Source organism: Myxine glutinosa, chromosome 1 (genome assembly GCF_964187855.1).
Source record: "Myxine glutinosa chromosome 1, kmMyxGlut1.1, whole genome shotgun sequence".
Classification (NCBI taxonomy): Eukaryota; Metazoa; Chordata; class Myxini; order Myxiniformes; family Myxinidae; genus Myxine; species Myxine glutinosa.
Window position 1 is genome coordinate 443,443,858 of NC_136261.1, and position 25,558 is coordinate 443,469,415.

General features: G+C 44.7%; 1 protein-coding gene across 1 annotated transcript in view; it reads right to left on the reverse strand.

Moving 5' to 3' along the window:
• Window positions 1-25,558, reverse strand: part of LOC144889681 (uncharacterized) — a 91,669-nt gene that overhangs the window by 23,026 nt on the left and 43,085 nt on the right. The window contains exon 3 of the mRNA XM_078770869.1: window positions 20,126-20,285. Within this exon, the coding sequence (XP_078626995.1) occupies window positions 20,126-20,285 (160 nt within the window). The remainder of the gene's footprint in view (window positions 1-20,125; window positions 20,286-25,558) is intronic.

Consider the following 25,558-nt stretch of genomic DNA (forward strand, 5'->3'; position numbering starts at 1 on the left):
GTGTGTCTATGTGTTTGTCTGTCTGTTACACTAGACTCTTGGATGGGTTTTCATGAGACGAATTTCAGACATAACAACAGTGAGAATCTATTTTGAGTGAGTCACGGTGGGTGAAAAAATTGGCCAGACAGTAAGACATATGAGAACTATTTTCTATTTCAATAAATAGATCAGGTTATTTTCTTTTATTATTTGTTTATTGGGCAGCTATTGGGCCAGAGGCTAAAACAGGTGTCTGCAACAGGTGCATGGGATGCTAAGAGAGGTATTAGAGGACATTGGATTGACTTTAAAGTGAAATGAAAATTGAAAAGGTGGATTAGGAAAATGGGTTTGTTAAAATAATCGTGGGATCTGTGGGATGCAACAATTTTGTGCCAGAATAGTGTATGGGGAACCGTCATCTGGGAAGCGTCGTTAAATGGCAGTAGGTTTAGACAGGTATTGAAAGGGTAAGTGCAATGTCATTTTGGGGCACCACTCGACACAAGAGTGGTAGAGAGCTGAAGTGAATTCTGCCAATATGGTGCAATAGGGTGACAATTGATTTTTTATTGGACAACTATTTGTTTGCAGTCTTGGCTCGTACATAAGCTGGCAAAGAGATTATGCCAGTCTGAGGGAGTTTGTGTCCTTTGGATGGGAGCTGGAGCCTTGTAGGGTTGGGGCTTGTGGCTCGCCATTGTCTGTCTGCCAGTTATAGGAAAGTTGGATCAGATGAATTATTTGTCAATGACAAGTGAATCTGCAGGATTTGCTGAGAAAAGGGAGAAGGTTGGAAAAAGTGAATGGTAAAGGCAGGAAACAAAAGAAAGTGGTTGGTTATGGACTGTTGTTTTTGTGATAAGAAGGTGATACAAGGGTTGGCTTGCCCTGGGGGGACCAATGAATGTAAAGTTGTAAATTTCGTTTAATAACGTTGCATTAGATTGCTACAGGAAGGTTTACCCCAATCGAAGAGGTGATTGGGTGCTGGCGCAGATTGGATCACAGCTCTGCAGACCAGGTGAACAGAACTCCATCAGGTATGTTGGGCAATTTAATTATTGCTCATAAGGGGAGGTGATAGGGCAATTTCCCCTAGGAAGATGTGTAAATAAATGTTTACTCTAGATGGTTGACTCTAGGTTCTAGAACCGAGGACAAAGTGCAGGGAAAGGGAATATTTTTCCAGTGGATTAAACTGGTGCGAAATTCGCTTGAATATGATAAGGGAGAGGTTATCAAAGGAAGAATACCAGTTGATGTATTTTGATATTTAACTACCAGCTGCTAATAACGTGAATTATGGTATGAGTCAGTGGATAATTTGTTTACACAGGATGATTAGTGAGATGAGTGAATAATATTAGATGCAGGCAAAAATATAGGAAAATTGTGCTTCAGATTTTGAGACACTGATGGGATGGAAGCAATACGAGATAATGTTTACAAATATGGGTTTACAAAAAATGATGGTTGCACATAGGAAGACAACAAAGCAAGATGGAGACAATGTAGTGAGTTTCTCCATTGACTGATCATAATTGGGGGGCTAGGAATTTGATCATGGTGTGTGTGAGAAAATGTTTCACAGGATGGACCCCATCCGCCGCTACCACCGAGATGTTTCTTTCGCTACATGGGAAGGATCCAAAGGCCATCGGCGAACCGGCCAACTCTATCGTCTCATGGCGCTGATGCGTGGGATTCTGATGACGATTATGATTTTAGTTCACTTCATTGGGATTGGGATTCTTTTACCCGTGATATAAGTAGTGTAGGTTCCTTTAAGAGCTATTGCTATTATGCAAGTAGTGAGGAGCGAATGGCAAACAAATATCCGGGAGAACCACCTTCACCACCACTTACACCACCACCTGCACCACCTGTAGTAAGCAATTTGGGGTCGTTTCAGCTTAAGGCACCCAACACCACGGATACTGACATTGATGCAGACTATGAGGAGATGGAGATTTGTGACTATGAGGAGATGGAGATTTGTGATGATGGATGTGCCACCCTCTCTCCCACAGAACAATCACATGTGCCAGGCTTGATGGCATTGGACGTCGATTGTTTGCCCTGATTCGCGAGGATCGCACCTGCATAAGGAGGGCCCCTAATCTGGCTGGCGACTGGGTCGCACCTACGCTGGGACGAGGGTGGGCTCGGAACCCGGTCGGGCGGCAGCTATCTCCTAACCAGGCATCCTCGTCGTGATTTATGGCTGGAAATTTATGTGTTAATGTCGGACGGCCACAATTAGGGGCCGGTATCCCTTCCTGAGCATGCGTGACGCTTTGGCGCGCCTGGCATGTGACTGGGGGAGATGCTGACCCCCTGGGGTAATATGTTGTCTTTCCGAAGAGTTGTCATAAAGACAAAAGGGAGAAATATGTTGGGGGCCATGGGGGGCCATGGGGTGCACACCACGTGACACAGGGCACCTGAGAAATATATATTTAATTGTGTCTTTCTTTTGCTTGCTTCAAAAAAAACTAGATTGACTGCAAAACATGTTGATTCACGGCTCAGTCATATCCAACCTTGGGGACATTTTTTCACCATCTTCTAAGGAAGAAAGTTATGGGAATAGTTGTAAGTTAACCTCGAACAGGGGATGATGTAAGATGTATCCTTTGATTTGTTCCTTTGATTGCATGTGTTTTACTGCCAAATGTAAACCCCATTGAACTTTATTATGGGAATGCATCCCTGGTCCTTGTAAAAGCCCAGCTTGTTGGGAAAAATAGCCTGAGAACTATCTTATTTTCACACATCTGTGCCTTTAAACTTAATCTCTCTTGTCTGAGGTCATTACTTCAGCGGAGGCTTTTTTAGGCTTTGTTTGATTATATAAAGGATCTTGTGTCAGAATGATTTCAAGGCGGCTTGGATTTGCATGGTCTGGTGTGGCAGGGCCTTGCGATTTCAAGACGTGCTCCACAATGATTGTCTTTGCTCGATTTTGTATTAAACCACATTTTGCTGCTTCAAGGTGCCTCTTCTTGAGTTCCAAAGGGGGGGCCAACCCGTCACCTGCACCTTATCCACTAAGGGATCATACTTGCTTGCGCGAACCACACGTTTGAGATAGGCCGGCCCCGGCTCAGCGAGCCAACTGGGTAAAGATCGGATACTCCCCGAGCTTCTAGGGTGGTGGAACAGTCTTTCGTGGGGAGTCTGGTTGGTGGCCATACATAGTAGAGCCCTGATCGAGTTCAGCGCCGCAGCTAGCAATCAAGCCCATTTATCTAGGCCCCAGCTGAGGGTCCTGAGGCTTTGCATGACGGCCCTCCATATAATCCCGTTGAAGCGTTCGATCTGCCCATTCGCCTGGGGTCTGTACGGAGTGGTGTAACTCGAAGCGACATTATTTTGGAGCAAGAAACACCTCACTTCCTGGGACAGGAACACCGCACCCCGATCGGTATGCACGTAGGCCAGATACCCAAACATAGAAAACTAATTCTGCAGGCACCGTATGACTGTGGCAGCCGTCATATCCACGCACGTATAAGCGAAAGGGAATGGCGAGTACTCATCAACGATAGTGAGCAGATAACGAGAGTTACTCGACACCGGCAGCGGTCCTTTGAAATCCATCGCCAATCTCTCCCATGGTCTAGTAGCCCTAAATAGCGTCCCCATGGGAGGGTTGTAAAAACGCGGTTTGAGTTCCGCACATACAGCGCAGTCGCGGCAGACCCAGCGGATGTCCTCAACCGAGTACGGCAGATTACCACGACGCACAAAATGAGCGAAACGCGTCACCCCAGGATGACACATAGTGTCGTGCAATGCGCGCAGACCTTCCAAAGTTATGATACCTGCGCACGTAGCCGGCCTCGATAAGGCGTCGGTGACCAGGTTATCCTTCCCCGGGCGATATTTGATGGTGTTGCAGAAGTCGATACGCCAGCGAGTGATTTTCTCATTCTTAATGCATTGAGCATGTAAGGTGTCGTACATGAACGCCATGCTCTGTTGGTCTGTGATGATTTGGAAGCATCGCCCGAGCAAGTACGGTCGCCATCGCCGAATCGACTCGACGATCGCGTACGCTTCCTTTTCGACAGACGAATGCCTCTGCTCAGCGGAGGTGAGAGTCCGCGAAAAGAAAGCCACAGGGCGCCCCCCCTTGGAGAGACTCACCGCTATCGCATGATCCGAGGCATCACTTTCTAAGACGAAAGATTTGCTCTCGTCAATCGTCGCCACAGCGGCGCCAGCGATGTCAGACTTAAGGCCCCTAAAGGCAGCCAAGGTGGCTGGGCTCATGGGGAACGTGTCGCAGGCCACAAGGGGGCGGAGCTTCACAGAGAAATTTTGCACCCACTTAGAATAATGGGCGAACAGCCCGAGAGCAACGCTTCAGCGAAGCTCGATCGCAGGGCGGAGCCATATCGAGCAAAGGTCGCAGACGCTCCTTATCTGGAGAGACAGAGCCGTCGGTCACGGTGTACCCCAGAAGATCTATCGTGCGCAGGGAGTAATGACACTTAGCCTCATTCATGGTTAGGCGATACCTCTGCGCAACCTCGAGGAAGCGCTTCAGATTAGCATCATGATGCCCCTGGTCACAAACCGTAAGATTGTCCAGATATACAAAGACATCTGTCAAGTTCTCCTTAGTAATGAGGTCATCCATAGCCCTCTGAAAACAGGCGACCCCGTTCGTCACCCCAAAAGGTAGTCGGGTGAACTGGTTTAACCTTTGACCCGATTCAAAGTCGGTATAGATGCGATCGGCCCTAGAGATGGGGATCTGATGATACGCACTACGCAGATCGAGAGTGCTATAGACTGAGTACTGGGCCACCTGTCGAACCAGTGCGTCCATACACGGTAGGGGGTAGGCATCCAGCTGTGTAAAGCGATTAATCGTCTGTGAATAGTCGATTACCATGCGTCAGCGATGCGCTTCACTTCACACCAATAAGACCTGGGCCCGCCACGGCGACCGGCTAGGTTCTATGATACCTTCCTTTAAGAGCTGGGCCATTTCCTCCGCAATGAATTGCGTGTCTCTCGTGAGTAGCGCCGTGATTTTACCGCTACAGGAGTGCAGTCAGTGGTCATGTTGGGGAACAGCGAAAGAGGCTCAATTTCCATTCCTGTGAGTGCACACACAGCAAGCGTGTCAGTCCCACCGAATTCCATTTCCAAACGTCCATGTCGCTTAAGAAAATCATGTCCTAACAGAATGTCAGCACATAAAGCAGGCAAGACCATGAGATATACATCTGGAAACATGTATCCCTTTATCACAAGCTTCAATCGACATTCCCCTTTTGTGCTGAGCCTAAGCCCTTGGGAGGCCATAAAGATCCGTCATGTTGTCCCAAGGACCGGCCAACCATGTTTTCGCACCAGTCGATGATCAATAAAACTATCCATGGACCCCGTATCGATTAAAGCCCGCGCAAAAATGCCTTCAATCATAAGTGGAATAATGGCCTGAGCAAGGCCGGGAGGTCCGGCAGGTATTGAGCCATCCGAGTGACATGATCGCGCCTCGCGTGTAGATCCAACGCCAGCTATAGTTTTCCGGTCGTTCGAGCAGCCTCCGGAGGTCGCTCGTGTCAAGCTCATAGTTTGCCGTGCCAAAGCAGGAGCTTGTAGTTCGTACGAGCAGCCATCGGATGGCGCTCGTGTCTCGCGAGAAGGGTCGAAGCCAACTGTGGTTTCACGTGCTGAAGCAAGAGCTTGTAGTTCGTACGAGCAGCCTTCGGATGGCGCTCGTGTCACGCGGTGAGACTCAAAGCCATCAGGAGACGTTTGGATACCAGTCAAGGACGGTCGCTCCGCATTCTGTCATGTTAGCGCCACTTGTTTTGGTGGCCCGATGTATCTCACCAAGGTCGAGTGTGCAGCCAGGGGCTCACGAGGATGAGCGCCGCTCATCAAAGCCGGGTGAGGCACCCCGCTCTGTGCTCGGCCCGTTGGCGCGGCGATAAGCCCATTCAAGGTCACGCGAGTTCGTGTGCCTCGCGCAGTCTTTCGGCAAACCTTTGCAAAATGTCCTTTTGTCGAAAACAAATAGCATATCTCTTCCCGAGCCGGACACACAGACCTGGGATGTTGTCGATTCCTGCAGAAGTAACACGTACAGTTTCATACAGGCTTTGGTCTAGCCGCCGTAGCTGCCGCCAAGCCTGAATCCGGGTCCTTCTCGGGAGTGGCCAGGGGTTCCACTAGTGTGGTCGAGTCCGCTCCCGTATCCTCGGCGGTAGCTCTCTCCAGGCACGCGCGTTGAGTAGTCCCCGCAATGACCCATGTGTGGTCATAGGCGTTAGATTGCTCCCGGGCCTCAGCGTATATGTGTGCCAGCCGTAGAGCTTCCGTGAAAGTCAGGTCCGCTGTCTCCAAAAGTCTTAGTTGAGAGTCGAAGAGCTGATCCCAGAGCCAAAAGCATCTCGGACAAGATCATCTTGGACTTGCTCATGAGTGCGTACCTCTTGGGTACTGTCTGCAAGTAGACGTCGCAGCTCTTGGGTGAAGTGATCTATCGACTCTGCGGGCTGTTGACACCGCATTGCGAGCAGATGCCTTGAATACACCACACTCCGTTTCTTAATGTAAATTCGTTTTCACTCTGTCACAGCGGCATTGTATGTCGTACACTGTTCGATGCTCCCATAGACTTCATGGTGTACTTTAGTCTGTAGCACGTCCAGTTTCATTTCATCAGTGACAGCGGCATCCTGGGCTTTGAACTGATTATTCAGTGTCTTGAGCCAATGCGTCAACTCAGAGCCCGAATCCACCGCTTGTGGGTCGGCACCAAATTGCGGCACCTGGATCATCCTGTGTCCCACCATGTTGTCCACGAGTCCTCGAATGGACGGCAAGACTGATTGTTATTAAGTGTTGTGAAATCAATCAAGTCCACAACTTTGTCCCATAGGTAGGTTTAATAACAATCAGATCTCTGGCATCATCCTATTAAATACAATCATGCAATATATGTATCAGGATCTTGGCATCATATAGAAAGGATCGATATCAGTCAATGCAAGCAAGCCTAGAATATGAGCGGGTACATACCATCCAAGTCTACATGTCATAGTATAATGTCGCAGGAGTGGCCCAGAGTCGCGGACGTCCGAGGTCTTATAGACGCCTCTCAGCGGTTTAAGTGAGCATCACACCTGGGTTCAACTTTGATACATTTTCACTACACCCTACACTAAACTCTCTACGTCCCCTCTAAAGTTTAGTGTCACTACTTTACTCTTGTCCCCAAGGTCTCTCTAAATCCCTATCATTATCCGAGCCCTCCCTTGGCTAGTTTTGGTGCCCCATGGAGGCAACCATTGCTGGCCCCTCCATGGACCGAACACTGCCATCCCCCCTAAACTAGTGCTTATGCCCCCCCCCCCCCCCGTGTGAGGAATGGTCAAACGACCATTCCACCATGTGGGTTACACTACTCCCCCCAGTCATCTACACTAGGAGCCCCCATCCATAGAGGTACTTTGTCACGGCTCAGCCTTGAAGGGCCGAGCAATCCATGCGGGTGGTTGGTCGCCTGTATGGGGTGTCTGTCCGGCATTGACGATCCGAGGGGGGAGGGATTGATGGGCCCAGGTGCCGGGCTCCATCCCTGCGCAGGGCCCTTCTGTCCCACGCACGATGACCCAACCGTCCACGGTCACAAAACCTCACCCGGTAAGGGGCGTTTGTCCAAAACTCCGCATTTCCCCTTGAACCCCGCCGACCGTCCTTGCCGCGGCATGGCGCCAACAATACCGTGTGGGTGCCGGAGGCACGAATTGTGCCCCTGTCCTTGTGAGACCGGCGCAGCACCGATTCCCTCCGGTCCCCATGGCACACCACTCACCGGGGGCTCGCGTATGCTACTCATCCCGCTTAGTACTACACCGGTCGGTGTCGATGCCTGGGATGGTCCATTACTCCTCGCATCCCATTCCATACTCGCGCACCCAGGCGCACACACACCCCGTCATCACAAACACTGGTGCACACTCTTTCTCCACACACTCTGGTGTGCACTCTCACTCCACACACTCCGGTGTGCACTCTCGCTCCACACATTCTGGTGTGCACTCTCGCTCCACACACTCCGGTGTGCACTCTCGCTCCACACACTCCGGTGTGCACTCTTGCTCCACACACTCTGGTGTGCACTCTCGCTCCACACACTCCGGTGTGCACTCTCACTCCACACACTCCGGTGTGCACTCTCGCTCCACACACTCCGGTGTGCATTCTCGCTCCACACACTCCAGTGTGCACTCTCGCTCCACAAACTCGGGTGTGCACTCTCACTCCACAAACTCCGGTGTGCACTCTTGCTCCACACACTCCGGTGTGCTCTCTCGCTCCACACACTACGGGGTGCACTCTCGCTCCACACACTACGGTGTGCACTCTCACTCCACACACTACGGTGTGCACTCTCGCTCCACGCAATCCGGTATGCCCTCTATCTCCACACACACCGGTACACACTCTCTCTCACACTCCGGTGTGCACTCTCTCTCACACTCAAACCACTACCAGTTACACACCTCACAATGGGCCCTTGTCGAACGCCCGGGTCTCGCCTGACCCCCAAGCTCGCCAAGCACCTGTTCGCACCAAACGCATTTCCGCCTATGGCAACTCACCTCGGGGCTCTCCTTCCCCTCCTTCTCTGCCAGCACCTGTAAACTTTATATTTGGTCAGCAAGCACGTCATCCCGGTGCGAACACAAACCTTGCACATATTCCATCACCTCCTCCCATAATTCATTCTCTGTCTCGCTTCGTCTCTTTTTAATTTCACTCATTGCTTCTTCTACCTCCTCCAGCTTCTGTTTCACCTCCTTTATCTCCCGGTGCACCCCCAAAATATCCCCTTCCAAGGCTACCTTGGTCGTCTCTTTATGTGTCCTAATTTCTCGTTCCTTTGTTCCCATCATCTCTATTACATCATGCACCCTCTTCGTCAGTCCCTCGTGCACCATTTTGCATTCCTTCTTCATCGCTATTACCTCCCGCATCAATTATTTTTGCGTTGCCTTCAGCCCCCCGATTACGTCAGTATTCTTCCCCACCTGTTCCCTTAATTCCTGTTGTCCCACAGTCAATTTCTCAACATCTCGAGTCAGTTCTTCTATACCCCCCTGTAGTTTAGCAGTACGCCGCTTCAACTCCCTCTCCACGCGCTCCTCGCACCACTTCACCTCATCGCGTACCACTGCTACCTCCTTGCTCATCCTACACCCAATTTCCTCCCCCATCTTTTCCATGTTGCACCTGGATTCTTCGCTCTTTTTATTCATTTCACATCTCGACTCTTCTATTTGCACCTCCAGGGAAGCATTCATTTGAATTAAGAATAATTCAATGTTAAACCCGGTTTGCACAGCGAGCTCGGCTTCGGCCACCACGTGCGAGGCACCGCCATTTTCTCCTCCTCCTGCTGCACCCTCATCAACTTCCCCTTCCAACAATTGTTCCTGCTGGCCCTGGGTCATTAATTCGTCGACATTTTCTATTCCCACCGACACCTGGTCATCTTGGCCAGCCATTGCTTGAACTCCAAAAAATTTGTTTTTAAACTAAATTTTGTGCGCTCGTAAATTTTGAGTACGTGAAGCGCACTCCAGGTCCAAATATCCGACTCCCGGACACCAATTTTGTTGGTGTCAGGGTTCAAATCCCACTACTGACTCCCAATTTTGTTGCGGATCTCAAGTTCGTCGACGTACTAAGGGGGGGGGGGGTTAAGCCCAACTCCCCCTTGAACTCTGAGTCCATGAGGCCGCCACCCACACTATACACGTTTGGGACGGATTGTTGAGCAATTCCAGCCGCCGAGCCCACAGCTACGCGTGGGCGTTGATCACGGTCGTGCACGTAGCAGGAATCCGAGGAGCGTATCTCAAAGGTCAGCGAGGCAGAGTGCACATATATTCAGGGAATCCAGGCAGAGAGAGTGTTGGGGCAGAGAGCGGCGAGGCAGAGAGATCGGGGCAACTGCAAGAGAGGGGTGAGGCAGACATCGGGGCGACTGCAAGAGAGGGGCGAAGCAGAGAGATCGGGGCGACTGCAAGAGAGGGGCGAGGCAGAGAGAGTGAGCGGGGTCCGGGCCGGGTTTTATAGCCCCCCAGAGCCCCCCTCGAATGTTCCACGGGCCTCCATTTTCCGCCTGGGGTCACGTGTCGTGACAGCCCCTTATAGGTCACCCTTGGCCACTCCCTTCAGCTCCCATTGGCTGTTTGCATTGGCCACTCCCTTTAGCTCCCATTGGTGACTCTCTACTCCTCATCCCAGGAATGTCTCATTCCTCCTTCAGGGAAGGTTCCATTCCTCCTTTGGGTCTGCAGGGCCTAGTCAAGTCCCATGACAAGGACTTTTAGGCTTCAATGAGGCCTATCATTATCCTGCCTGCCTCAACGCATACTAACACTCGGAAGGAGATTATACTTCACATTTAATAAGAAGTAAGTAACTAATGCGAGGATACATGTTGTGGTGTACTAACTATTGGGGGGGGGGCGGGGGGCGGGGGGTTACCTTTATTTCCAAAACCGCAACAATATTATAGATACAAGAATATCTCAAGATTCAGATTTATATATGTATAACATCCTATGGAGCTCAAAGGAAGAGAAGGAGGAGGAAGCAAGTAAAGTAAGGAAAGTAAGGGAAATAAGGAAAACAGTGGCAGGGCAAGTAAGGAAAATAAGGGAAGGAAGCTGGGAATTACTCGCGGAACTATGTTAAGTACTCACGCTAGCGGATGTTGATCTCCATAAGAGGCACCACTCAGAGGACCCAGAAATAAGTAAAGCGGCAGACAGTGAACTCGAGGAAATGGTAATAAGGAAAGTAAGGGAAAGGAGGGAAGCAGCAGCAAGGTCAATAAGGGAGATGGTAGCAAGGGAAATAATGAAAAGCAGGAAGGAGAAGATAACAAGGGGAGAGTCGATGTGGGAAACTATAGATGATTCCGCCCTATTAGCTATAATAATGGAACCGGATGAGGATGAGGCTAAATGGCCAGCAAGGGCAGCAGGGGCAATAGAAGCAGCAGCAAGAGAGGCAGAAGAAGCAAGGGCAGCAAGGGTAGCAAAGTTGGTAGCAGCAAGGGCAGCAAAGGAGGAGGGGCAGCTAAGGAAGGGTTATTAGGAGCACAGCAGGGACAACAAAAAAGGGGTAGTAGGAGCAGGGGTAGCAAAGGAAGGGGTAACAGGGGTATCAGAAGCAGAAGCGTGGGAAGAGGAAACAAGCGTGCCAAGGGTGGTAGAATATACAATAAGTGCAGTAGCGGAAGAGGAGGATGTGGAGGATGGGACAGCAAGAGCAGCAGCAGAAGTAGCAAGAGCAGCAGGAGCAAGGGTACGAAGGGCAGTAGGAGTAGTAGGAGGAGTAACTAAGGAAGGGATAGCTAAGGAAGGGGTAGTAGGCAAAATTAGGAGCAGCAGGGGCAGCTAAGGCGGGGCTAGTAGGAGTAACAGGGGTAGCAACGGAAGGGTTAGTAGGAGTAACAGGGGCAGCAAGGGTAGCAAAGGAAGAGGAAGAAGTAAAGGCCACAATAGAAGGGGTGATAAAGGCATCAAGGGAAGAGGTATTAGGGGTAACGAGGGATGAGGAGTGAGTACATGGCATTGACAAAACTAATTTGAAATTAAATATTTTCAAATTATATAAAAAATTATGTTTTTGAAATATATGTGAGATTAATATTATGACAGGTAATACCAATCCATCTTCCTGTTGTTAAATCGGTTTGTATTCCATGACTTTGTATATTTCTCTGATTTTCTTCCTTCTTTGTCATACAAACCATCGCTTTGCTATTATATTTTTTTATTTCCGAACTCATGTATTTGTTGTTTGCAAATTGTGCTTACACATATCTCATTATACTCACCAAGCAGGTAATATTCTTCTTTATGGGACTGATTCAAATCATGTAGGTCTTCTAAGTTTATTGAAAAGAGCCAATTATATCCTAAATCAAACATATCATACCCCCATTTATCAATTATCATATCAACTATGCGCCCTTCTTTATAGAAATCAATTTTTATTAGGTTATTAAATTTAATAAGGAAAAGGTGTATGACTTGCAGAACCAGACGTTGTATTTGTAACTTCGACTTGTTTAACAAAATGTGCAGTTTTATTTATAGATATATATATATTGGGATGAATCACTTAATCTCACCAAGTCATTGTCCTCTGTGGGACTCGGATAATTGGTGAATTTGTAACTATTCCCCATATTAATATTTTTAGTTATATTATATTTCTGCCATTCAGTCTGGGCCTTTGTGTAATCATTTGATAAATCAACACCCGACTCTTGGGATTCTCTAAAGATAGAACCATCTTTGCCAACGTAAGTCATTTTAAATAAGAGTAAAAATAACATCAGAAAACTTTTCATTATTGTTGAGGTGAAATAATACGTATAAACATAATTGCCCGCATCATTTGGAATTTACTTCTTGGACTTGAAATGTTTGAAAACACTCTTCCCCTTCAGTAGGAATTTAATTACTTCAAGAGGGGGTGGAAGTCCATAACTATCGAAATAATATTTGCCCCTCCCGTTATGAATACAAGTCCAACGAGATCCTTTCGCATTATTGTCTTCTAAATTAATAATAATTTTTTTTTGTATTTTTAGGCAGCTTTGTTAATTCATCTCTCATACAAATAATTATGTTACCGAGTTTTAGTTTTTTACAATATTTATCGAGTTCTATATTTGACGTTGTATTCTTTCCAAATTGTTTAAACCACTCCTCCATTTTAATTATGATTTTATTTATTAGAAATATATAATCCATTACCCCTTTTAGTTAGTTTTACACCCATCTGTGCGATAGAAGAAAGCGTATCTCCAACTAACAATCTCGCTTTAACAGGTAGGCCTTCAAGTTTTTCAGCAAAATCTACAATTACGCCGCTTCCACTAATTTGTTTTTCCAACTCCTTGTTATGTCTTTCCAATTCTTTTTGAGCTTTTAGTTGAGCTTTCTTTTCGTTAGCAGTTTTTACCGCTGCTGAAATACCACCCGTCAAAGCTCCCGCTGCACTTAATCCGGCAAATAGAGGAATTAGAAATGGAAGAAATCCTCCGTTTATCTCCTTTATTGAATATTTCTTCAACATAGGTTTTGTCATTTTAAAACAAAGTGAACCGGTACTATTTAGTGCTTTCACCTGCACTTTTGTGAGCAAAACACCAAGTCTTATATCACCTTTCCTTTGAATTGTACGAATGGTAATCGTACAAGGTTTTTGGTATTGGATACAAGATGTTAGTTTATTGCAATTTGTTTGATTAACATATATGTCAGTTGTTACTTTACTCATTTTATTTAGAAAAGTTTTTTTTCGAGTTATATGAGAAAAAATATACAATACCACGTGAACATACAAGTTTTGTATTTATTACGAAAATAAATTTTCTATTTATTACTTATGTGATATCAGTCATAACACCATTATCCGTATTAATCTGTAGTTCTATTTCTTCCAAGAGTAAACAATATGCGTCAACTTCTTCACTATCTCCTCTTTCAATGTATAGGGAAGTATCCACTCTATTAGGCTTTATAGTTTCCTTTTGTGCATCCAGGTCAATCGCATAGATTGTATATAGGCTTTTAAACGCAGTCATATCCAAAATGGGGTCCTGATTATAGTTGCTTTCACACACCTTTTGGTAAGACTTGTAGGCTTCGGCATAAGCATTATTTTCCCAATTAATTTCCAATTTATCTCATGGGTGAAATGTTCCATCCAGAGAAACCCGAAGTTGTTTCAACTTAGCATTATCACACAATGCGTTATTCTTATCAGTAGCAGTATCCCCATCAGGTTTCTTACAAATAAGCCACAGTTACCGAGGCTTTACTTCGAGAACACCCAAATTCAAAGTGTATGTAGCGTGGTCCAGTTTAATGTGTTGGCATCTTCTTTTAAGGTAGGTTACATTTAGCGGGGTCTTTGAGTTAAGTCTTCTATTCATCATCTCTTCTGTTTTAAGGCTAGGAGTATATTCTTTAATATACCAACACAGGTCATCAATAACAAATTTATTGTTATCGCCAAAAGCATTAGCAGCCCCAAAAACCAATCTGTTTTCATCATTATTCCTTTGTAGTTGAAATCTAATTTTAAGGCCGTACATAACTTTATAATAATCACAAAATCCAAATATCCCTTTAAGGGGTACGGCTAAGGTGAAACTAGTCTCAGCTTTGGTCTCGTTATACATTGACTTCCTTTGGGCATAACCAGGGTCACTATCTTTTCCTGTTGTCATATCAGGAATAAAACCTTCAGCAAACCCCTTACCCATGCTATCACTAAATGAATACAACGTAAATTTCATCATTTCAGATGTAGCAGAGATGTAATCAATCGCTTCAACCTCTTGCGTTCCAATATACAAACGTACACTATCAAACATTTTCCAGAAGAAATCATTTACAAGCGTAGCATTTGTGTCATTCGCAGCCTTAGTGAATTTAAATTTACACAACAAGAAACTGTCGGCCAGATTCAAGTAAGTTTGTTGATTATTTATCTCAAAACTTTTTGTTCCGTTTGAATTCCAATCTGTTCCCGTTACGGCATTTACCTTATAATAATCCTCTTTTTCGTAGAATTTGAAATGATAATCGTATCATCCAAATCATACATACTATCGATCGCTTCCATTCTTTACATATAACAATAAAATAATAATAATAAATAATTTTATTATATTTAAGAATAATAATATAAATATTTATAACTTTTGAAAACCCGACCCGAGAAGAAGTTGTTTTAGTTTTTCTCGTGCTTGCGGGGTTAGTTCGGTTTTATCTTTTTTACTCCTTTTAAGTTCTTTGAGAGCTTGTAATTTATGAGACTCCTTCTGAGCATCTTTTACACCATTTACCACGCCCACTATATTTCCTACAGCAGAAGCGGCTGAACCAATTAGATCTTTATGTTTAAGAATAGTTGAACCAATACCCATTAGAGTATCAATTATCCCATCTCCTTTAGTTCTGAATTGATCTCCTACACCCCGTTGTCTCTTAGGTTTATAGTATCCTCTCCCAAGAAACATACCTTCACCCTTATAGTATGGTGAAAGATACATACCTTCCCCAATCCCATCTCCGGATGTTTTAACACCATCTTTCGCATCTTTTGTAATGATTTTATATTTTCTCAACTCATGTTTTCGAACAACAACCATCGTGTTTTTATTTACTAAAATAAAAAACTTTTTTCATGTTACAATTGTTTTATCTTGTCAATTAATTCTTGAATAACTTCATGTAGGTAAGTTCCATCTATTTGTTGAACAACTTCACATTGGTGAATTCTGATGGATATAATTTCATCATTGAAAGAAATCAGACGATTATTTTGATCTGTTATCCTAAAATGTACTTTATTAATGGTTTTTCCTGACACGGGCAAAAAGTTGGGATTTGTTGGTTCCATACTGAATTTATAACCAATCGGGGTCGAGTAAGCGATGAATGAGAATATTGTATTTGTTATCACACCGTCGTCATAAGCATCATCAATCAAATCACAGTGAATTAATATTGAATTTATACGTGAGGATATTTGAATAACATTATCACTGACAAACATATTATTAGCTTCAAGCTTTTTTGCAGAGAAACCTAATTGTTCTCCGAATGAATTATTAATCGTCAAATCAATTTTATGATTATTTTAAAGTCGAATGCTACTTCAATATTTTTTGGTTCATCACCTGCTTCTTTCATATGGCGTCCAATTTCAGAAGTTAATGTAGAAATCTCGTAAGCTCCAGATGAAACTGTTATAGTTTTATATTCGCCCACTGGACTATAACTAAACTTGTTATTTTTTTCTGTGATATTAAACAATGTATTATAAGTTCCCACAGACACTAACGCCGCTTCATATTTTTTTGTGGGGTCAAATTGTAAGGGGTGCGGTAATGAAGCCGTGTAATCACTCTTTGTAAAGTTAAAACTTAAAGGTATGTTTCTCATTTTATTTAACGTGTGATAAAATATCTTTGTATAGACATTTATTAATTATTTTCATATTCATAAACTGATCTAGAATGGCTGATGTTTCATTGAAACTATTATTGTTTCCCACCACCTTACTACCTAACAACAATAATAGTCTATTAAGTAATTGTGATGAGCCACTCGGAAGAAAACTAACGCCGGAGCCTGAAGAGAATTTAAGTATATCATAGACTCCTTAATATGATTTTCCTTCTCATTCTTTTTACTTTTACCATCAATATAATCCTCATAATCAAGTGACTAACAATTCAATATACTCCACATCTTCATCATTGCCTAGATTAAGGGCTTCATCAAAATATTTTGAACCCTTGAGCCCGGTGTTTGTGAGAAAAAACATTAATCTTGGGGCTAATTTAACATTTGGGCGAGTGTGATTTGAAAACATAAATTCATCATTGAATATCAATATTGGTTCTTCCACAAGATGAAACAGTCCTGGTTTTTTACGTCTGTTGGAATGAGACCCGCTATGGTTTTTGTGTCCTCTTTATATTCATTGTTTTGAATGGCCCCTACAACATATTTTGGAGGTTGATTTATCTCCCCAACTTGTTGGAATAATAATTCATCATCTTATTTTGGATATTCTAATTCTCTTCTAGCTCTTATATCTCTAAGCTCTTGCTCTTCTTGCTCTGTTATTTGGTCAAGGTCTTCTAGCATTTGACGTTTTTTGGGAGTAAATTCCACCATTGGATTTTGAAATTAACCGCTTTTTGTTCAGAAGATTTTAAGAGGGGTTTAAAAAACCTCTCTTGTTTTCTTTCAAATATTTCTTCACCCGATACTTTCCGACTCCGTTTCTTCTTTAACTCTTCCTGTTGTTTAACAACTTTTGAACGTAATTGATTATATTCCTTAAATTTTCTTGCTCGTTCTTCGGCTCGTTTATTATATCATCTTCTTTAACCACATTATATTTATATTTTCCAACCGTATGTTTCATATACCCCTCAAATTCCTTTTTACTACATAATGTAGAACAAGTATCTCTCAAAAATTATCAATATCTATTGAATTTAGTTTGAATAAAAATAAAAGTATTAGCATTGTTTCTTATTGAGCGACGAGGGAGTTGAAAATATGACTGGCTGAGATAAATCCAATTACAAGAAGAATGCCATGCCCTTGTACAGTGGCTGTCAATAACCATTTGGATTCTCTCATTAACACAATCGTCAAAGATATACAAGTTTGTTTTTTGTTTCATCTAAATCTTGGGGTAAAGGTATATCATCCATATTATCACGAAGAATACAAGCTAAAGGTATAAACGATGTGGGTTTTGATTTATTTTTACCCTTTTGTTGAGTATCACAAAATAGTTGTATTATATCTTCAATGTTATACTCATTTAGTTTGTGTTGAAGTTTAAATAACCCGATTATATCTTCTTTTTTAAGTCCCACATTAAAAACTTGTGATCGTAGTTGATACTCTGGCTGAAAACTTGACTTTGTGAAAATTATTAAATTTTCATAGTCTAAAAAGTTTGGAGTAAGAAGCATCTTTAAAAGCAAACAGGTTTTCCCACATCCTCTTGAACCAACTATTAGACATCTTAATGAATTTGGTAGATTCTTATGATTATTAAATTTTATCTTACTTTCCCAAACGGGTAAAAAATCACTCATTTTATATAAACCAACTAAAAATTTACCGTTTAATCATTCATCCTGTGTGTTATCCCTATTTGCATTATAATTGTGTCTACATATTAGAAGTATCTCAACCAAATGCTTAATTAGTTAAGTATATATTGAAACATTCTGTCTTGTTGTTCATTCATTTTATATATACACAAATAATTAAGTTAAGCACCCCCCCCCCCCCCGTTTTTTTACAACCTCGCACATTACAAGTTTGTTGTCGTCAAAACAGTGTAATATACCCATGATATTGCTATATTTTCTGGAGAAGTGATATTATGGTCACATAAAAACATAACAATCATGCCGTTTTCAATATTTTATTCTGAATAATTTAAGGTGAAATTTTTTGGGAATTTTAGGCATATTTTCACCTCAATTTAAGTATGGAGCTATAGGTCCATCACGGACAGTGTGGATGACGTTTATGTTTTTTAACGTACAGTCATTGTTCTGAGAAGACCTCTAGCGATCTTTGCGTCAATAACGTGTGTAGGACCCACGTGATCGTGCTGCACGAGCGATGGGCGTCACAGATGAGTGCACTCATCTGCATTTCATCAATGGATAATTGCTAATGTCATACCAATCATTATTTGATCTCACATACCTTAGAATATATGCCAATGTATACATATACACAAAGAATATATATTAGGGGGTGCTTACCTTAATTCGTTGTGTAGGGGTGCTTAACTTAATTATTTGTGTATATATGCCAACAAAAAAAATTGCTTTTTTTCCCCAAACATTACAATGTTATTTTCAAATTTTTAACTATATGGGTTAAAAAATTTACTATTTGGAGAAACAAGAGGGATGTGGGAGTCTGCCCTTTGCGTAATATGTAAAAAATCGGAAATCGGGAAAATGTGAAATTTTTGGAAAATCATGAAAATGTGAAAATGTGAAAATGTGAAAATTAAATAAATTTTTTAAATATTTATTTAATTAAATAATTCGAACACTTCCGGTTTGTGATGAGTCACTTCCTGTTTTGGGGGCAAGGAGGGATACGGGGATCTGCTCGGATTGGTGAGGGGTTTAGAAATCCCATTTTATATCTAATAAGGTTGACCACTTGGAGCATCCTCGACTGGCTCGCACCACCAATTATATTGAGGCTACCAAAGATAGTCATAGAGATGTAAAAGAGTTAAGGAAAGGGAAATATGCATATTATCCTTTTAGTTCATTTATTGCCTTAACAATGTATTTCTTAAGCCTACTGCATTGGGGTTCCGTGAAATTGTGGTCACTGGGTCCGCGAATAATACACCTTGCCGTTTCAATAAACCCATGTCGATCAGAAAAATGATCTTTTATTTCAATATATCTTTTTCTAAAAGTCTAGTTCAGAAACTTGAGTATTTGCAATGGTAAGACATTGGAATCACTGTATGGGGGAATTCCTCAATGTCATAGGATTTCTCCTCAGACATGGCAGAAGCACCTGCCCTGTTTCTGTAGGAACAGGTTGAGGGAGAGGTTCCACCAGAACCCCTGGTAATGTGGGGGGTGGGGGGGAGGGTCGATTCTGCAAGCTGTTGCACAATTTGAGGTTCTTCCTCGGGACAATCATTGTGCTCAGGTACATTTTCTAAATTGGCCGGTACAATGACTATTTGATTTGAAAAGTCGCCGTCAGGTGCGTTGGAACACTGAGGGGTCAAATTTTGCTCTTTTTGCCCCCCAGTCGAATTTCGACCCGAGTTGTCATAATCCGCACAAGGATTTAACGTAGTTTGCACTCCAACCTCATCTGTAGGTAGCGCGTTAGGGCAACTCCTCCACATTAGGCTGATGATCCATATCGGCAGCGGGCAGAGGATTTGCATTCACATTTAGCAATACTTCATATCGATTACTCATCGATGTTTTATCAGGTGGTACTGAGTCCAATGCATCGGAGTCCAACACCACCTTCTTTTCCTTACGGGGTGGAGAAACATTCCGAGGTGTTTTCCTCTTTCTCAAAGAGGAGACGAGTGTAAAACCATCCCAAACGTTTTGTTTTTCGGAGGTTTTCGATGTCGATGGTACGTCTTCTGTCACAGTATCATAGTAGTGAATCTGTCCCGGTGAAAAAAGACGGGACTCAAATTGAGAAAAGGGATCATATGGGATGAACAAATCATACTACTTGGAATTTGACACACAGTGATCAATTTGAGAGCTGTGTGTACCTGTTTAGGTGAGGTCGGGGATCACCTATGGTGAATGGTCCAATTGTATGACCACGTGTTCTGACCCTTTGGGGTTCGGATTTGTGTTTGTTTGATTAACCATGTGATTTCAGCCTTCATGTGGAGGGGCATGTTTGTCCATGGGACAGTCCTGATGGGTTGTCATGTAGCATCTCATCTGTACACGTGGCATCTCACCTGCACACATGGCATCTCAACTGTAAACAAGGCATCTCACCTGCACACCTCGTATATCACCTGCAAGCGTCGTATTTGACCTGCACATGTCGTATGTGGCTTGCACCCGTCGTATTTCATCTGCACCCGTCGTATTCCATCTGCACACGTCGTATTTCATCTGCACACGTCGTATTTCATCTGCACACGTCGTCCTTGACCTGCACACAAGGCATTTCACCTGAACACGAGGCATTTCACAAGCACACGAGGCATTTCACAAGCACACGAGGCTTTCACATGCACACGAGGTATTTCACATGCACACGAGGCATTTCACATGCACACGAGGCATTTCACCTGCACACGAGGCATTTCACCTGCACACGAGGAATTTCACATGGACACGAGGCATTTCACATGCACACGAGGCATTTCGCCTGCACAGGAGTCATTTCACAATCACATGACGCATTTGAACTCGCGGCATTTCACCTGCACACGAGGCATTTCACATGCACACGAGGCATTTCGCCTGTAGATGAGGCATTTCGCCTGTACACGAGGCATTTCACAAGCACACGAGGCATTTCACATGCACACGAGGCATATCACCTGTCCATGTGGCATTTCACATGCACAGGAGGCATTTCATATGCACACGAGGCATTTCACATGCACAGGACGCATTTCACCTGTACACGAGGCATTTCACCTGTACACGAGGCATTTCACCTGCACACGAGGCATTTCACCTGCACACGAGGCATGTCACCTGCACACGAGTCATTTCACATGTACACGAGTCATTTCACATGTACACGAGGCATTTCACCTGTACACGAGGCATTTCTCCTGTCCACGAGGCATTTCGCCTGCACACGAGTCATTTCACAATCACATGAGGCATTTGTACATGCGGCATTTCACCTGCACAAGAGGCATTTCGCCTGTACACGAGGCATTTCACAAGCACACGAGGCTTTATATATATTTATATATCGAGTCGAGGCTCGTGAAAGAGCTAACATGTATTTCACAAACAAATCAAACAGACAAACAAAATATGTAAAAAGAGGGAGCTGTAGACAAGATGGGGAGAGAAGGGGAAGCACACAAACACAACATTTGAGAGCAAGGACATCGGGAGATGTGTGGGAGGGAGAGGGCTTGGGGGGAGGAGGCGTGGGAAGGGGGTGGGGGTGTGGGAGAAGTATAAAACACAAGGACACCAAGGACTTCCAGGACAGAAGTTGGTATTTCAAATAAGTGATTTTGGGGTGAAATTAGCGGGGGCAGAAAAGATCAAGGTATTGGATGGGGGAAGACAATAGATGGTGGTGAACACCTGTTTTAAAGACCTGGAGGGAGGAGTGGGATTGAAGGGAGTGGGGGAGTTTGTTCCAGAGGCGGGAGAAAAGGGGAATGAAAGAGTGAAGGTGAGCAGAGAGCCTAGATTTTGGCAGTTTAACCATAAGAGGGTTGCAGGCAGATCTTGTGCGACATGTAGGAATATTTGTGGGACAGAGCCCAGAGAGAGCTGGGGGGGGGGCAAGGCCGAAGAGGAGTCGGTCGAAGACGGAAAGACCACCAACCTGCCTGCGGTGAGTGAGTGAAAGGCCCTTGGAGTTAGCTTCATCACGGGAGATTCCAAAGATTCTGAACGCTTTGGTTTCAACAGCGTGAAGACGAGCTAGGTGTGAGGCAGGAGCACCAGCCCGGAGGAGAGAGCAGTATTCCATTGAGCTGCGGATGAAAGCCTTGTATGTGGTGAGGAGCTCAGGTGTGCCAAGGAAGGACTTCGCACGATGGAGGATACCCAGTCGGCGACTGGCTTTGGAGGCCAGATTTGAAATGTGGTTTTCCCAGGAAAGATCATGGCAGATAGTGAGACCCAAAAGCTTGAGTGACAGAACTTCTTGGATAGGATTATTCAGAAAGTGGATGGGAGGGTTGTCCAGTCGGTCTTTTCAGAGAGACATCGTAAGAGTGTGAGATTTGTCAGGATTGAAAGACATGTTCCACTTGTTTGCCCAGTCTGTGATTTTGTCCAGGTCTGCAGAGAGTGAGGAGGCAGCAGACTGCCGATCTGAGGGATGAGGAATGGAGGGCCAGAGAGCAGAGTCATCAGCAAAGAGACATAGAGGATTTTCAAGAGAGTCAGAGAGATCATGGATGAAGACCAGAAAAAGCACAGGACCCAGAACACTGCCTTGGGGAACTCCAGCCTGAACTGGAGGAGGAGATTAGAGAAACCCATTCAGGGCCACACGTTGACTACGACTAGAGAGGAAGTCCGCCAGCCATGCGTGGAGATTTCCATGGATACCAAAGGAGGAGAGTTTGGTGAGCAGAGCGGGGTGCCAGACCGTATTGAAGGCATGTGATATGTCAAGGGAGACACCTCTAATTTCCTGTTTGGCATTGAGGACCTCCATCCATTGTTGAGAAAGCAGAAGCAGCATGTCCAGAGCAGAGTGACCAGGTCTGAAACCAAATTGATGATCAGAGATCAAGCCATTGGAGAAGAGGAAAGATTTTATATCCGAAGCAATGATGGATTCCATGACTTTGCTGATAATTGGGAGAAGGCTGATTGGTCTGTAGTTGCTAGGATCTGTTTTTGCACATTTTTTGTACAAAGCAGTGATGTTGGCTGATTTCCAAGCAGATGGCAGATGACCTTGAGCAAAGGAGAGCGTGAAGACAACAGAGAGAGGGAGTGAAAGAGCGGAAGAACAGGATATTAGGACCCGTGGCCTGATGCCGTCAGGTCCAGTTGCAGAATCAAAGTCGAGGGTTGACAGAAACTTTTCCACCTTGTCAGGAGGAAAGGACACAGAGTCCAGGAGCAGCTGGGTATGGCTGGGTACGGTGAGTACAGAGAGGGATGGGTTTGGGACACAAGATTTAGAGGCAAACACAGAGTTGAGGCATTCAGCTTTTTCATGCGCGGAGTCAGCCGTGTAGCCGTTTGAGGTGAGGGAGGGGATGGAGGGGGAACAAACACCAGAAACAGATTTGACCAGACGCCACCAGGATTTCGAAGAGGGAGACAGATAACAGAGTTCGGTCTTGAGAATGGAGAGATATTGTTTCTTGGCTCTCCTGAGGGTGGACACACACTTGTTTCGGGCTTTGTGAAAGGAAATGAGATTTCCTTCCATTGGATTTGCTTTCCAGCAGACGAAGGCAAGTTGTTTCTGGGCAACAGCCTCACCACAATAATCCATGTACCATGGACGGGAGGAAGGGTATGACAACTGAAGACGACATGGGATAAATCTGTGCATGAGAGAGAGCAATTTACTTTGGAAGAATTCGCAGGATGAGTTGATGTCAGAGGCGGTAGAGTTGGGAGACCAGTCCAGATGATTGATGGCTGCCTGAAGACCGTGCCACTTGGCCTGAGTGAAATGCCAGACTCGTCAACGCTGAGGAGGCTCTCTGAGAATGGTCAGAGAGATGTCCACTTTAACAAGCACATGATCAGATGACCTGATTGGAGCAGAAGAAGAGCAGCAGACATTTTCAGGGAAGTTAGTCATAACCAAGTCCAGAAGAGAAGATGCTCCGTTGACTGAGATCCGGGTCGGGAAATTCACAGATTGTGTCAGTCCCAGTGAGTCGCAGAAGTCCTTTGCTGAGGAGCCATGGCTGGTGAGAGAGGTACCCACATCCAGCCAACTGGCATGGTGACAATTTAAATCACCACATATGAGGAAGAGAGAGTTGGGATGGGTAGATAGAAGTTGGTCCATATTATCAGACAGCGAGATGTAGATGGAGTCATCACTGTTTGGTGGACGGTACAACACACATATGAACAAAAGGTGGGAGCGAAGGGGAAGCCGTAGCCAAAGGTATTCCTAAGGGTGAGGTGGACAGAGGGCAGTGCAGGGCGAGTGAGGAAGAGAGTTTTTTTATAAAGATAGCAACCCCACCTCCAGGACGAGGCTCAGGTCTATCATACCGGAGGAGGGAGTAACCTGGGAGAGATACCCAGGAATCAGAGACATCATGAAGGAGGAAAGTTTCTGTTAAGCAGATCACGTCTGTTTTGTCAAAAGCAACCTGCATGGAGAGATCAGTTAAGTTTGAGCGAAGGCCCCGGATGTTTGAGGTCCGTACCATTAATGAAGAGGAAGGGGGCGCATCGGATACAGAACAGGGGGGGGGGGGAGGGGTAGGGTAAGATGTGGAAGAGGAGGAAGTGGTAGGGAGAGCTGTTGTAGGTGTGTCAGATATTTCAGAATAGCTTGGAGAAAGGGAAGAATGGGGCAGACAAAAGGTTTGATGGTGATTGGGTGAGGCACAATGAGGTGTTATTTGAGCAGGGGGAAGAGCGAGGCAGAAGGTTGGGGGAGATGAAGGTGAAAGTTGGAAGGGGGATGAAGCGGGGAGGACGCTTTGAGGAGGAGGGGTGAGAGGGGAGTCTCGGAGGGGAGGAGCGAGGGAGAGTCTCGGTGGGGAGGGGTGTGGGGCGAGTTTAGTAGGGAAGGGGCAAGGGGGGAGATTTGAAAGGGATGGGTGATGGGGTAGATTTGGAGGGGAGGGGCAAGGGGGAAGATTTGAAAGAAATGGGTGATGGGGAAGATTTGGAGGGGAGGGGCATGGGGGTAGATTTGGAGGGGAGGGGTGATGGGGAAGATTTGGAGGGGAGGGGCAAGGGGGAAGTTTTGAAAGAGATGGGTGATTGGGAAGATTTGGAGGGGAGGGGAAAGGGGGTAGATTTGGAGGGGAGAGGTGATGGGGAAGTTTTGGAGGGGAGGGGTGATGAGGAAGTTTTGGAGGGAAGGGGTGATGGAGAAGATTTGGAGGGAAGGGGTGAGATTGGATTTTAGAAAGTGTACGATTGATGGGAAACGAACATTTATTGCAAAATGAGTTTCTTGTGACCTTCGAGTCAAAAATACGTTTGAGGACGCTGAAGGAGGGGTGGTGTGCAGGAGAGTTTCGGGAATGTAGAAAAGAGGAACTGTAAGAGATGGAAAAAAATTTCGGAATGAAGAGATTTGGTGAGCAAGTCGAAAGCAACCTTTTAAAGAAGAAGAAGAAAAAGGTGTTATAATATACGACAGAATAGAGTTCTTCAGGGGAAAGTTTAAACGTTTTTAAATTGAGCAGTGAAAACTATCTGGGTAAATGGAAAATGGAAATGGGGTTGAAACACGTGATCAAAGAACGAACGAACATATAAGAACAACGAATAAACGAATAAGAACAACGAATAAACGAATAAGAACAACGAATAAGAACAGAGAAGGAAATGTTTTTATTGGGGGTTTTTTTTTTTTGAGTTGAGATTTTAAACAAGGAAGTATGGGGTGAGAGACTGGGACAAAAACAGAGAACGAAAGTAATTGCAGCACAATCGACGGACCACTGAGAGAGAAACAAAGCCTCAAGGTCGGACACGCTAGCCTACGAGGCCTCAAAATACGCGACATGAATTAACCGACGATTTTGTATACATGTATGAAAAATTAACACC